The 14,072-nt window shown below is 43.2% G+C and overlaps 1 protein-coding gene across 2 annotated transcripts; it reads left to right on the forward strand.

Annotated features, from left to right (window-relative positions):
• The first annotated feature begins 707 nt into the window (after positions 1-707).
• On the forward strand, positions 708-13,321 carry OAT (ornithine aminotransferase). Of its 2 annotated transcripts, none has more exons than XM_053949577.1 (10): positions 708-730; positions 4,721-4,947; positions 5,435-5,659; positions 5,780-5,875; positions 7,519-7,646; positions 8,929-9,051; positions 9,697-9,825; positions 10,486-10,599; positions 11,413-11,557; positions 12,428-13,321. In XM_053949577.1, the coding sequence occupies exons 1-10, from the start codon at positions 723-725 to the stop codon at positions 12,586-12,588; spliced, it is 1,356 nt and encodes a 451-aa protein (XP_053805552.1). In that variant the 5' UTR covers positions 708-722; the 3' UTR covers positions 12,589-13,321. The 2 variants fall into 2 exon arrangements, with proteins under 2 accessions (XP_053805552.1, XP_053805553.1); XM_053949578.1 differs by lacking the exon at positions 708-730 and adding an exon at positions 1,491-1,638.
• The last annotated feature ends 751 nt before the right edge of the window (positions 13,322-14,072 follow it).

Here is a 14,072-nt window from a genome sequence, read left to right on the forward strand (position 1 = left end):
GTGTAATTTAGCTCGGGGAAAGGTCAGGGTTGTGCTGGCTCATTCCAGCCTGTCCCTGCTCACCTGCTGGTCCCAGCTCAAAGCTCCTGCTCAGAGAACTCCTGGACCTCACTCCCCCCACGTTCCCTCCCTCTCTCCCAAAGCAGCAAAACCTGAAGTTCGGGGTTCCATCAATTCCCTTCCATGCAGAGAAGGGCAAGGCACGGCAACAATGGATGGACCGTGACAGACTGGGGAGGAGGTTGGTGCATGTAGGCAAAAACACCTGGCACAGGAGCTCCGTGAGCAATTCCTTAGCAACCTCAATGAATCCTTGGCTGTTTTTCCGAATTATTTTCTGATAGCCATATCTTAAAAGATTGGGGAAATGCTCATGCACATCTCTTGGGAAGAGAAAGGTCAGAGTTGAGCACACACAGAGCACTTGTCATCACATCCCTGGGGAACCTGCAGCCGCCAGCAGAGACACCACCACCATCCCACACACTTCCTATTCCCAGGAATGTTTTCCTAATTCCTCTCAATTTTTTTGTCAGTGCTTGCCCTTTTCTACAGTGACTTCCTCGAGGGCACAAGTGCAGATGAGAGGTGACAGCGGCGGGAGGGCGCGGAGGCGGAGGAGTTCCTCCCCCCAGGGAGCGTGTGGGGCTCTGTGGCTACAAAGATTGCTCTCAAGGCTAATTCGGCAGAGCGGAGACAAGCCCTCAGTCAGAGGGACGGGGATGCCTGTGTGAGGGATGAGGGAAGGTGGTGAGGGAAGGGGGGACGGGATGAGCCGGTCCGAGGGCCGGGGCCCTCAGTCTGAGGAAAAGTGAACCCGGTCTGACGACCGGAACCCTCGTTCTGAGGGCCGGGGTGCCGGTGTGAGGGAAGGGGAAGGCGGTGAGGGAAGGGGGAACGGAGCCGTCGCTCTGAGGGTGCCGGTGTGAGGGACAGGGGAAGGCGGTGAGGGAAGGGGGAACGGAGCCGTCGCTCTGAGGGTGCCGGTGTGAGGGAAGGAGAAGGCGGTGAGGGAAGGGGGAACGGAGCCGTCGCTCTGAGGGTGCCGGTGTGAGGGACAGGAGAAGGCGGTGAGGGAAGGGAGAACGGAGCCGTCGCTCTGAGGGCCGGGGTGCCGGTGTGAGGGACAGGGGAAGGCGGTGAGGGAAGGGGGAACGGAGCCGTCGCTCTGAGGGCCGGGGTGCCGGTGTGAGGGACAGGAGAAGGCGGTGAAGGAAGGGAGAACGGAGCCATCGCTCTGAGGGCCGGGGTGCCGGTGTGAGGGACAGGAGAAGGCGGTGAAGGAAGGGAGAACGGAGCCGTCGCTCTGAGGGCCGGGGTGCCGGTGTGAGGGCCGGGGGCACCGCCCCTGGGAGCCGGGAATGGGTGGGGCCCTGGCACGCGCGCACCCGCCAATGGGGAGCCCCCGCGACGAGGGGAGGTGCGGCAGCGCGGGGGCGGTGACTGCCAATCAGCCCCAACAGCCAATCGGCGGGCGCAATTCCGGTGACGTTAGCCGGGCAGGGCGGGGCGAGGAGCGGTGACAGTGGCCCGCGGCCGCATCCGCCTCTTATCCGCGGGCCCCGGCACCGGCAGCACCTCCGGCACCGGCAGCACCTCCGGCACCTGCGGGCGCTCCGGCACCTCCAGCAGCACCAGGTACGGCCCGTCCGGCCCTCGGGGGCCATGTCCGCCTCTCTCCGGGCCACCGTGCCCCGGTTCTGTCCCGCCGCAGCCGGCCCCGTCGGCAAGGCCCCGGGAGCGCTGTCACTGCCCGTGGAGCGGGGGAGGTGACAGTCCCTCCCCTCCTCTGTGCCTGTGTCAGCCCCGCTCCGCGATGCCACATCCCTGCCTCTGCACTGTCTTGGAGGGGAGATGGCCAGCGGGATCTGGTATTTCACCGCTGGGTTTATTGCTTTTCCTTTATTTTGTTTTTTGTTTGTTTTGCTGGAGAAAAGAAGGCCCAGAGGGGACTTTATCCTTTCTGTAACTCTCTGAAAGGGGACTGTAGCCAGGTAGGGATCGGGCTCTTCTCCTGGGTGACAAGTGACAGGACGAGAGGAAACGGGCTCAAGCTGTGCCAGAGGAGGTTCAGGTTGGACATCAGGAGGAAATTCTTCCCTGGAAGGGTGATTGGACATTGGAAGGGGCTGCTCAGAGAGGTCGTGGAGTCCCCATCCCTGGAGGTGTCCAAGGAAGGGCTGGATGTGGCACTCAGTGCTCTGGGCTGGGGACAAGGTGGGGATTTGGCACAGATTGGACTTAGTGATCTCAGAGGTCTTTTCCAGCCTCAGTGATTCTGCAGTTCTTGTCTGCCAGCCTAGGTCCTGAGCTGTTCCTGCTGTGGTGCTGGTCTGCACAGGTAGCTTGGCATGTCCACACTGATGTCCCCCTGCTTGTCCCCTTGAGCGTTCACCCCTTTGACTCAGCTGGCAGAGGCTGCAGTGAGGCACTGATTGCTCTCTGCTCTGTCAACATGAGGCTGATGTTTTCATGTGTTTGACAACACCCCCCCTTTAGCTTGGGGTGTTTTTCAGTGTCAGGTTCATACAACCATTCAGTTTACCTGTGCAGTCTGCAGGCTCCTGTCTGGATAATCTTGCTCAATAGCTGAGCAAAGCTGTTCAGCTGTTTTACAGCTGTGTTTTCAGTGGTCTTCTATTCTGATGCAAGACCTCTTCCAGTTGGTGTAACTTCCTGACTTCTGATTCCTGTACTGCCTGCTCCAGTGCACGATCACGTTTCTCACACTCGGTAATGAGTTTGATTTTATTTCATTTTGTTTGCTTGGGTTTTTCTCCTTATTATGCCCCTCCTCTTTCCTGAAATTTCTGTTCACCTTGTCCTGCTGATCATCATCAACCCCAAATTTTCCCCTTCCTTTTAACTCCAGATTCATCTGTAATTCTTAGCTCTTCTCCATGTAATCTTCCACACTTGGCTAAAGTGATGTGGCCTCACTAGCACAGTTTGCAGGGCAATTCCCTTAATGGAGGAAAGAGAGCTTTAAAAAAAATCTGATTGATATTTTCCAATATGCAAGAAGTAAAGCAAGAACCTCAAACTGAGGATCTGTGATCCTTCATGCAGAGAGGTACCTCTGATGCAGGGCAGATGAGAGTTTAACTTCTTTGTACCTTTCATTTCAGGAATGTCTGGAAAATCTCCAAAATCTAGAAGCTTTGATAGGATTAGCTGCTCTGCCATGGAGGTGTGCCAGGGGCCAGGATGTCACAGACCAATTACATTTTAGGGGTTGAGCAGGTTGAAATTTTGAGTCATCAAAATTTTTTCTTGCACAGAGAAGTATTTGTCTTTTTTGTTTGCTAAATCCTTGAATAATAGTCTTGAAAAGTATTAACACAAAGGGCTAATCTTTAACAGCTGGAAACATGCCCAGAGTTGTGCAGCATTCATCTCTTCCTGGAATGGAGAATACTGACTTCCTAAACACTTGGATTTTGGTAGATGGAGAAAAGTTTTTTGGCATTGGTCAGAAGTGAGGAGCAGAAATGTAATACCTGAGGAGTCTGCTGAAAGAAATGCCTCTCTGTTCAAGGCAGCACATTCCGGGTGTGGATTTTTTCCAAAATAAATTAGGGATAAATCCATGATTTACTACTTCTGTCTTCTGCAAGCAGCCTGAAACAACAGCACCTTTGTGTAAGCCATCCTTGCATCCTGCTGTTGGTATTTAGGGTAGGTTTTGCAGTCTGCCTCTGTTAGGTGGTGCAGCAGTGTCCAGGCTGCTCAGCTCTTCACTCTGCTGGGGAGTGTGTTACTGGGAGGCTGCATTTGATAAGCAGAGCACTTGTTGTGATCTGTGATCCTCCTCTGGGGATTAAACCTTTTGCCAGTTTGTAAGTGTGATGTTCTGTGAGACCAGAAACCTGAGCTTTGGGAACTCCTGGCTCTCTGCCGTTCCCTGCTGTGGGAAGAGCTTCCTCAAACAGCTTTTTAAGTGCCAGCTCACGTCCTCCTCTCTGGGAAGTATCTTTATATTGACTGAGGTGCAGGCACGGAGAAGAAATCAAAGTGCATTTTCCTCATGAGATCCTGCCCTCAGATTATCCCTAAATGGTGAAAGTACAAGGTTATGTATTCAGGGGAAATGGCTGGGAGAATACAGAGTGCTCTAAAGATCATTAACATCTGATCTATTCTTAATTCTCCATCTATTTTTTGATCACAGAATCCCAGAATGGTTTGGGTTGAAAAGGACCTTCAAGCTCATCCAGTGCCACCCCCTGCCATGGGCAGGGACACCTTCCACTATCCCCATCCAACCTGGCCTTGGACACTTCCAGGGATAGCCAATATCATGGAAGTTTGTGACATGATTTGTCTAATGACAATCTGGTAGAAAATGGGCATTTCAATAGATCAAGAAATTTGATGAACTTAACTTTCTTACTGTAGTTTATATTAGTAAATCAGAATTTAAGGCATAGTGAAAAAGGAACACTTACAGGAAAAATGATGTAATTATAGTTCATAGACTTGCTGAGTCACACAGTTTAGTTTTCTTTCTGTTTCTGTAAGTATAGAGAATAGAAAAAAGGACTTATTTGATGTTAATCCCACATTAATTTATACTTCATATAAGCTTTCTTCATAGAATTGCAAAATAGTTGAGGAACCTCTAATCCTGGCAGTAAAACCACTTCAATCGTGTCAGACATTTCTTCTGAAGTGTTCTTAGTGCTAATTATTAACTTCCTTTATTTTTTTTCCCCTCCAGACCTGTATCAGAATTCCTGAAGTCCATCATGCTTTCCAAGCTAACCCGCTCCCAGCACCTTGCTGTTCTCTGCCGAGGTCTTCATTCCTCACTGAGTTCTGCTACCTCAGTTGCTCCCAAAAAAACCATTCAGAGGCCTCTCTCCTCGGATTTAATCTTTGAACGTGAGGCCAAATATGGTGCTCACAACTATCACCCACTGCCTGTTGCTCTGGAAAGAGGAAAAGGTATTTTATTTAGATTTTTTCCTGGAGATTGTAGGTGCTGTGTGGCTGTGGAGGTGAATGAGAACACGGCAGAATGATTTTGACCTGATTGATTTCTGAATCTTTGTTGGGTTTTCTTTTTGGTGGGATTGAGATCATTGATGAAACAAAGATAGCAAATTGTTGATTAGAGAGCTGGATCATTATGCCTAAGGGCACCTGAAAAAAATTGTGGTGTCTCTAAAATTACACGGAAGGTTGATAATTTCCAGAATAACTCAGCAAGAAAAATTTTAAGCAACTTAATTTTTTCTGTTACCTTGTCTGGAGAGGTTTAACGTTAATGTGAGAGGAAAAGGTGCATTGGAACCCTATCTACGTCCTTGAGGGCTGTTCATATATTATCACTTAATTTAAATTCATTTTGGTTTTAATTATGTTTGAGGAGCCTTTTTTGGTCTTGTGTCTTCTTTTATTTTGTGTACTGACCACAGGTATGTTTTCCCAGGTGTTTACCTGTGGGATGTTGAAGGTAGGAAGTATTTTGACTTTCTGAGTGCTTACAGTGCAGTCAACCAAGGCCACTGTCACCCAAAGATTGTGGATGCTCTGAAAGCCCAGTCTGAAAAACTGACTCTGACATCCAGAGCATTCTACAACGATGTCCTTGGGGAATATGAGGAGATGGTCACCAAAATGTTCAATTACAACAAAGTTCTTCCAATGAACACAGGTAAAGGAATATTTTGTTTCCATTCTTGTCTCTGAGATTCAATGGTTGTATAACTTTTTCTGCTGCACTGATGGCCTGTTTGACATGCAAGAGTAATAATGTTACTGCTTTATGTTTTAGGAGTGGAAGCTGGAGAAACCGCCTGTAAACTGGCTCGGAAATGGGCCTACACTGTGAAAGGAATTCCAAAATACAAAGCTAAAATCATTTTTGCAGGTATGTTAAGTGTGTGTTACGAGTTGAGGACTTGAGGATCTGGACACTGGGTTACTGGGAGGCAGCCTGAAGTCACAGGGAAAGAAAGAACATCCAGTCCTCCATGCTCCTTTAATCACTTAAAGTGCAGTACTTTTTATTCCTGAGTTGTTGTTCCTACAAAACTTTTTTGTGGTTAATTCCTCAGATTGGTGTCACACCTCTCACAGATTGCACAATAGGGTTAAGCTTCCCTCTTGGCTTCACCCACCAGGGCTTTTGTCCTGCGTTTTCCAGGTCTTCCAGAAACTGGCATTAACCCAGTAAAGCCATACTAGAGCCTTGATCATATAATGAAGGTAAAAGCAACATTGCTAAAGTAAATAATGAACCCTGATTCTCTGGTGGGATATTTCCTCCCTTTACCTGCCTGCTCTGCTTGGCTCTGTAACAGGGTGAAGTTACCAGGCCCTGAAGAGACTTCTGATCTTTTTAAAGAAAAAAATTTAAAACACCACATACAATTAAAAAAATTCTTATATTTAGTATTCTTTGGTTACAGATAAAGCAATTTTGTTAATACTAATTTTGTTTAATGGCTCTACATTTTAGAAAACTTTTCCAGAATAAAGTTTATTATTTAAAAACTGACCTTTTTTTTGTAAGCTGCAAGTACTATTTTTAACTTCTGGTACATAAAAAAGCCATAAATGTGATTAGGCAGCATTTATAAATTGCAGTGCATACTTGAATTTTGCTTTTTGGTTTTTGGAAATGAATAGGTTTCTTAATTTTTTTTTTTCATCTGGGAATTCTTTGAACAAATATTTCTCATTTTTTATCTTGTCTATATATTTAATTTTGCTTTTCAGACAACTTTTAGTAAGCATTTTCTCATTTTCCTAAAGGGGATGTTCTCCCCATTTTTGCAGAACAAAAGCTCTTTTGGATAGCTAAGAAATGGCTTTGAACATCAGTTTAGAGAACTTGACACAGACTCTGTGCTGGACAGTGAGCTGTGAAGGCTGAACCCTTAATCTTCCTTGGTCTCATTAGCACCTTATTGATTAGTGAGAGTCTCTTGTTTTAACTGAATATTAAAATGAAGATATGATTGTCTTGGTAACGGACATGTCAGCTCCTGGACATTTTAACAGATGTTTCTAAATAAAATAGTGCAAATCACAAGATTTTTAGACATCTAAATAGTTTCTTCTGTATCTTTGAAATGCACAGAATTATGTTTTAGGCTTACAGACAGCTTTATTTTTAGGACTTAAATGATTAATGGTGTTTATCTTCTCCCCTACATTTTATAAGTAATAATTGCATTAAAGCTGAACATTATTAATAAAAAGATGTTATCAGAGTTATTTTCAATTTTCCAGGCTACTAAGAAAACGTAAGGAAATTATTTTGTATATTTTTGTATATTTTATATGTATTATTTTGTATATTTTAGAGTATAATTTTCTTTTGATTTTTGATATAGCAACAGAGTGTATTTATGGCATCAATGCAAAATGCTAACAATTAGGAGAGGGATGCTAATATCTTGTTAAATAACCCTTAAAATGCATCACCAAGTGGAAAGTGTGATGTCCTTTAAAGTGTTCTGGCTCTTGGTCAGTTTTGTAACAATTTCCCTCCTTTTTTTTTTTCAGCTGGCAACTTCTGGGGTAGGACAATGTCTGCCATCTCCAGTTCTACTGACCCATCCAGCTATGATGGCTTTGGACCCTTCATGCCAGGATTTGAAGTGATCCCATACAATGATCTACCAGCTCTTGAGGTATTTGACAATTTTTTGTTCATTTGTATGAAATAATTTTACAATGTCTCTTTGGTAAATAGCAAGGAAAATCAGAAGTTTATACTTTGAAACACGTGCTTTGACGTTGAGATATCTGTAAGTAGATGTATATAAGGAATGTGTTTGTTATCATTATGGATAGGAAATGTGGGAAAATTCTGCTTCGGTTTTGGTTTTCAGTTATGCTTTAGGATGTGAAAGAAAAACTACATGATCTGTTTATTTTCCCAGCCACCTGACCTAGTGGAAATGTCCCTGCCCATGGCAAGAAGTGGGATGGGATGAGCTTTAAAATCCCTCCCCACCCAACCATCCTGTGATTCTATGACTAGAATTCACTGCAGTTGCCAATATTTATACCAGTTTCACAGCATCCTTAAAACCATGCCAGGCTGCTGTTTCACTTTCACAGGCTCCTGAAATGCCAGTGATTCCCAGTATTTCCCTGTGTTTTCTGAGGCTAATCCTGTCAAGCAGGTGAGGAGGGGTGACCTTGATTAGGTACCATTTCTGTGAGTAAAAACCTCTGTACCTGTTGGGACTGCTTCATACAAGTGAGTGGGTTTTGGAGATTGAGGGATTATAGGACAGAGCTGCTTTTCTCCTTGGACTTGGCTTAGGGGACACAAAGGTCTCTCAGTGGGCTACAGCTGCAGTGTGGAAAAGCTTGGTCAGGTCTGAACCTACATCAGGCTGCCCATGGGGAAAGGCCTGCAAGTATTTGATGCCTTCATTAGAGCTGAATTCATTCTGGTCCTGGGGCAAAGCTGAGAAATGCTGTACTAAATTCCTGCTGGGAATCATTCATCTCTTGTGCCTCGTGGACTTCTATCTAAACCTTTTTGAACTTGATAGTGCAGGAATGTACCTGTGAACTTTGCTTTAAGGTAAAATTGTTCTGGAGGGGCTCAATTCCTTTTTTGTTTAAGGGAAGAGTTGTTTGTATTGTATGGGGTAATATGAAACTGAAGGTATTTCTGAGGTGATTTATGAACTGATCTGATCAAGTGCTTTGCAGTTCAAAACTGGGTTTGCAGTTTGCAAGGTTTGTACCTTCCCAAGCCAGCACCGCAGCTGATTTCACACTGCCAACTGCAGCATTAGAACTGAAGTGGCATTTGGAGAGAGCTGCCTGACAGGAATGCTGTTCTCATCCCTTCAGGAAGAACACCAGGGCTAGAATCAGGTTCTGCTACATGTATTTGACCTGAGTAAAAGCTTTTTCTTTTTGTCTCTCCTCTCCCTGTGTCAAATGTTGCAGCGGGCCCTTCAAGACCCCAACGTGGCAGCTTTCATGGTGGAACCAATTCAAGGGGAAGCAGGTGTGATTGTTCCTGACAAAGGCTATCTCACAGGAGTGAGGGACCTCTGCACAAAACACAACGTGAGAATTCAGTGTAGCGTTAAACACGTAACACTGCACTGCAGGGTGTAACCTGTAAGGTCACCCTTCTATGCAAGGTGTAGAACTTTATATACTGTTTAATAATTCCCTTTTCTTTCTGTGGAATAATGCAGGGATATCTCTTGTGTTTCCTGGTAATGTCTCACTAAAAAGTACTTCTTAGCAGTGCACATTTTTCACTGTTTCTTACTATTGTCACTGATTTAAGTTTCTAATTATTATTCTTCAACTGGACTTATTTTAGATTAATTTAACTTCTAATTTCTTTTCCACATTATAAGTTTCCAATTACCATGGCTATCCAAGACCTTTGTTGCTGATGTGCGTAACTGCTATCAAGAATCAGTAACAATAATGGATCACAGAATGAAACACTGAGGAAAATGGTTACCAGTGATCTCTGATTTAAAAATCAGCGGTCTCTCTGTTCCAATAGAATTCAGATTCCTAATTTGTAAATGCTAGTCACAATTATTTTCATATCATCAAAGGAAGACATTTACATATTATTAATAAAGTTGTCTTCATTATTGCAGTGATACCTCAAAAAATTGTATTAGAATTGGGTTAGTAATGACAGTGAAAGTAATTCCCTGTTCTATTTGGATTTTCTTCTCTTTAAAGGTTCTGTTTATTGCTGATGAAATACAGACTGGTTTAGCCAGAACAGGGAAAATGCTGGCTGTTGACCATGAAAATGTGAGACCTGATATAATTCTTCTTGGAAAGGCCCTTTCTGGTGGCTTATACCCTGTGAGTACTAAAGAAATACCAATAATTTAAAGTAGCATAAAATTACTCAAACATTTGTTGAATAATCTTTTTTTTCCTTAGTCATCAACACTGAAAATCTGCCAGTTGGAAGAACAATAAATCTGATGTTTGTTGTACTTGGAAATTGTTGTTTGCAAGACTAACTGTGATTTATGACCAGACAGTCCAACTTGAGAGAGACATAGTAAAATAATGGAATACCAAATACTACCTTTATAGCTGAAAAACTGGCATTATTTCATTTGTCTGGCATGCCTGCATGGCTGATTTTATCCTCTTGGAGTGACTTAAATTCTTGCTGATTAGGCTGGAAATTACAATGCCTTGAACTATTTTGGCCAACTGACAGGATTTCTGAGTTGTTAAACCAAGTATTGAAGCTTAAACTCTTGAAATAATATTCAGTTTGGAGAATTCCCCTCAGCTGTTACTGAAAGTTGTGTTACCACTACAGCTGAGAGTGTTTAAGGGATTAATTATGGGATTGTCAGATCTGCTATTCTGTATACAGAGCTGGGAATGTAAATATAATTTATCACCATAGGCTGAAAATTTCCTGAGCTCTGAGGGAAGGTTTGCTTTAGATATATTCAAGTTTCCTGTTCTAAGTATGTGAATTTGCTTTCCTTCCCATTTTAGGTCTCAGCAGTGCTGTGTGATGATGAAATTATGCTGACCATTAAACCTGGTGAACATGGATCCACATATGGAGGAAATCCATTAGCTTGCCGTGTGGCAATGACAGCACTGGAGGTTTGTGTGTGGGGCTAGAGATCTGGAATCCAAATTAAAAAGGGTCTCATGATCTTTGCTTAAATAAATGGTATTATTTTTTCATGCTAAAAGTAGAAATCCAGCTTTAAATAAGAATGGAAATTTGGTAGTGGTTATCTGTAGATCAGCTTTAAATAAGAATGGAAATTTGGTAGTGATTATCTGTAGATCATAAAACAATTTTTATTGGAAATGTGGCCCACTTCCTGTGTTCTTATAATCTTAATGTCTTAAATGTCAAAATAAGATTCATCTAGGGGAAGTTTCAAGGAAATTATGTAAATTTGGCCAAATACCTTCATTAATTTCATGAAGTCATTTCAAAATTGGCTTATTTTACTATATCAGCAGAAGCTGCTGTTCTGTGAGCTTGAGAACAGGTATGGATCTCAAATAGAAACTACAATGTCCTGTCCAGAAGGTGCAGTTCAATTATTTTGTGGTTGCTTAATTGACTACATTGATGCAGGTCACACAGAAAACCTCATCACTACCCAGAACTCAGACTTGCAAAGATTCAGAGCCTTCAGAGGTTTACTGTTTACTTGCAAATAACAGCAAACAAAGAGCAGTTAATTTAGAATAAAATTTCAAAGGCATTATTGTTTCTTGTAGATATGAATGAGTAAAGGCTCAATACCAACCTGCTGGGACTTGCAGCCTGTGCAGGGACGCTGTGGCTGCAACAGCTTTTGTGAATCAGCAGGTTCAGAGTCATGATCCATCCTTCCCCATGGTAAATAGAACAAATGCAGTGCCTTTCAGCTGATTGTAGATCTGACTTCTCTTTAGGTAATTGAAGAAGAAAATCTGGCAAAAAATGCAGAAATAATGGGTAATCTGCTAAGAAGTGAGCTCATGAAGACTCCGTCTAATATTGTAACTGCTGTAAGAGGAAAAGGGCTCTTAAATGCAATCGTAATTCGGGAAACCAAAGGTGAGGAAATAAAATCAACTGCAGAAACACAGCATGGAGAAGTATTTTTCAACTTAAATTGTAGGTAGGGGATGGCATGTAGCCACGATGGCTATGATACTGTAGTACCCCCTGAAAAATTATTTAAGTTACTGTGTGCCATTAAAAATAGGGTTTTAATTGAAGAAAAGCTGAACAATTGTTTTTAAATTATTTGAACTCTTTTATGATTTGATAATGTTCAAGCCTGATGGTGAACCTGCCTCCCAACAAGTACCTTTATCTCTCCTCTTTGGAATAAAACTTTACATCTGGAACACCAGTTCCTGCCAGATTATGGGAGCATGGGCTGGGATTAGTTGTTTTCAGAAGAGTTAGAAGAGTACAATGAATACAGGAGGGTACAAAGAAGAAAAAAATTAATGATGGAGAACAAGTTTCTAGGGAGAAATTATATGAGAATAATATCGAATTGTATCAGAAATCTGAATATCAAGGGATACAGTGCTGCAGGAAGGTGGTGTCATTTTCTATGATGATGTGATGAAACCCAGGTTACATAAACATAACCTTGTCTGAAGTCCTGTCCATGTGTTCCCTTACCTCCTCCTCACATGGTTCCCCTTTTAAAATTTATTTAAAAGTCTAACTGAGTGCCGGTCAAGCACTGAGCTGTGAAGGAGCAGAACTCAGTGTGCTGAGGCAAAGGACAGCTCTGGAGCAGCGTCACTCTGCGCTGATTCCGGAGAGCTGCTCCGAGTGACCTCTCCCTTTGTGGACACCCTGCATCACTTCTCTGCCAGCTGGCAAGCAGGTGTGACACCTCTTCTGCTGTGCTGGGAACGTCCTCAATGTCCTGCTGATGTTCTCCCTCCCTCCCTCCCGTTGCAGACTACGACGCCTGGAAGGTGTGTCTGCGGCTCCGCGATAACGGGCTCCTGGCCAAGCCCACACACGGCGACATCATCCGCCTGGCCCCGCCCCTCGTCATCAAGGAGGATGAAATCAGAGAGTCCATCGAAATCATCCACAAGACCATCCTCTCTTTCTGAAAACATGGCTCTTAGAGCCTGGCTGCTGACTGGTCCAAGGGGCTGTGTTGAAATGTCTGTGATGAAGGCCTGCTCTTGAAGCAAGCATCTCTCATTCCTTTTACCTAAGAGGACCTGACTATTAAACATAGCTGTATCTATAAACTTTAATGGCTCTGTAGAAAATACAGAATGATTTTAAAGACTTTCCAGTTTTGAAATACTTGGAAATAAACTTCTGTATGTACTGAACAACTAAGTTGGAATATTTGAGGGAGATACCTGTAGAAATCTGCTTAATTGTTATAAGTCTTGGCCAAAGTTAAAAACGTGATTTATATATTATATATATTTTAGGTTGCCTTGCACTCTCATATTACTTTCCAAAACATGGCATTTGGCAATTTTTGCCTCTCAGCAAAATGTCTGTAGGATGGAAGCACTTATCATTGTGGGTGAATTTGTGTTTTTCATGTGCAGCTTGACAAAAATTTCTAATGCTGAAGGTTTGACAAACTGGGTGTTATGCTGGTGGACTCGAGAAGCATCGAGCTGTGTTCTGTGTGTACAATATTTTGATTGTATGACAAGATATGCTGTTTTCAAGCCTGGTCTCAGTGTTTGGCTTTGCAATCTTGTAAAACAGATCTGAACATTTAGATCTGTTTTCACTGTTATAAAAGTTTTTATCATCTGGATGTTTATATTAAAACATGTTTTGCATTAAAAAAAATACGTTGATGTGTAATGAAAATACTCTGAGTCTTCAAAAAGAGCAAACCTCATAGAAACTTGGAGGTTTTCATTTTTCCTAGCTGGTTTTAGCTGAACTAAACCCCGATTAATCACACAGTGCAAAATGTTCCCTTTGCTGAGCATAGGGGTTAAATAAAGTCACATGCTCATACTGTGAAGGGGTAAATAATCCTTTGGGATTTGGAAGGCACCAGGACCGTGGCCAACAGGGAAAGGAGGAGTGTGGGAACCCAGGGCACAGGGAGTATTTCTGTCTGCTCTGAGGGGACCCAACCCCCAGAGAAGCACTGACTTTGACCCTCATTCATGGAGAAAGCTTCCAAGACTTCGAGATAGAGTAGAGTCCACAAAAGTATGAAATAGATTATAGAGAGTAGTATGGCATGTCACTTGGGTGAGAAATTCAGGTTTTGGGATTTTTAGTTGCATTGTAGATGGGAACAAGATGGAGGTTTTAGGGCGGAGGCAGGTTCTTCTTCTTTGCCTTGTTCTTCCTTCTTCTTCATGGGTTTGGGTGATGTCTTGTAATTGGGCAGGAAGTCTGCATTGTGGGCTTCGAGGGATCCTTTATTGGGTTAAAAGGGAAAATAATCTAGGTGCCATTTCTTAATTGGATAGCTTAGTCTTAAAAGACCTTGTAACAAGAGATAGTTGGCCATTTTTGTGGTGCTTTGCCAGCGTGCAGAGTCTGGTATAGACGGTGTGCAAAACTTTAGATAAGATAACAACAAACAAGAAGCTGAAGACTG

This window comes from Vidua chalybeata, chromosome 8, assembly GCF_026979565.1.
Source record: "Vidua chalybeata isolate OUT-0048 chromosome 8, bVidCha1 merged haplotype, whole genome shotgun sequence".
In the NCBI taxonomy this organism is placed as follows: Eukaryota; Metazoa; Chordata; class Aves; order Passeriformes; family Viduidae; genus Vidua; species Vidua chalybeata.

Coding starts and splice junctions, on each gene's coding strand:
- OAT (XM_053949577.1), top strand. Junction 7,647..8,928: donor ATGATCTACCAGCTCTTGAG/GTATTTGACAAT, acceptor CAAATGTTGCAG/CGGGCCCTTCAAGACCCCAA. Junction 9,052..9,696: donor ACCTCTGCACAAAACACAAC/GTGAGAATTCAG, acceptor TTCTCTTTAAAG/GTTCTGTTTATTGCTGATGA.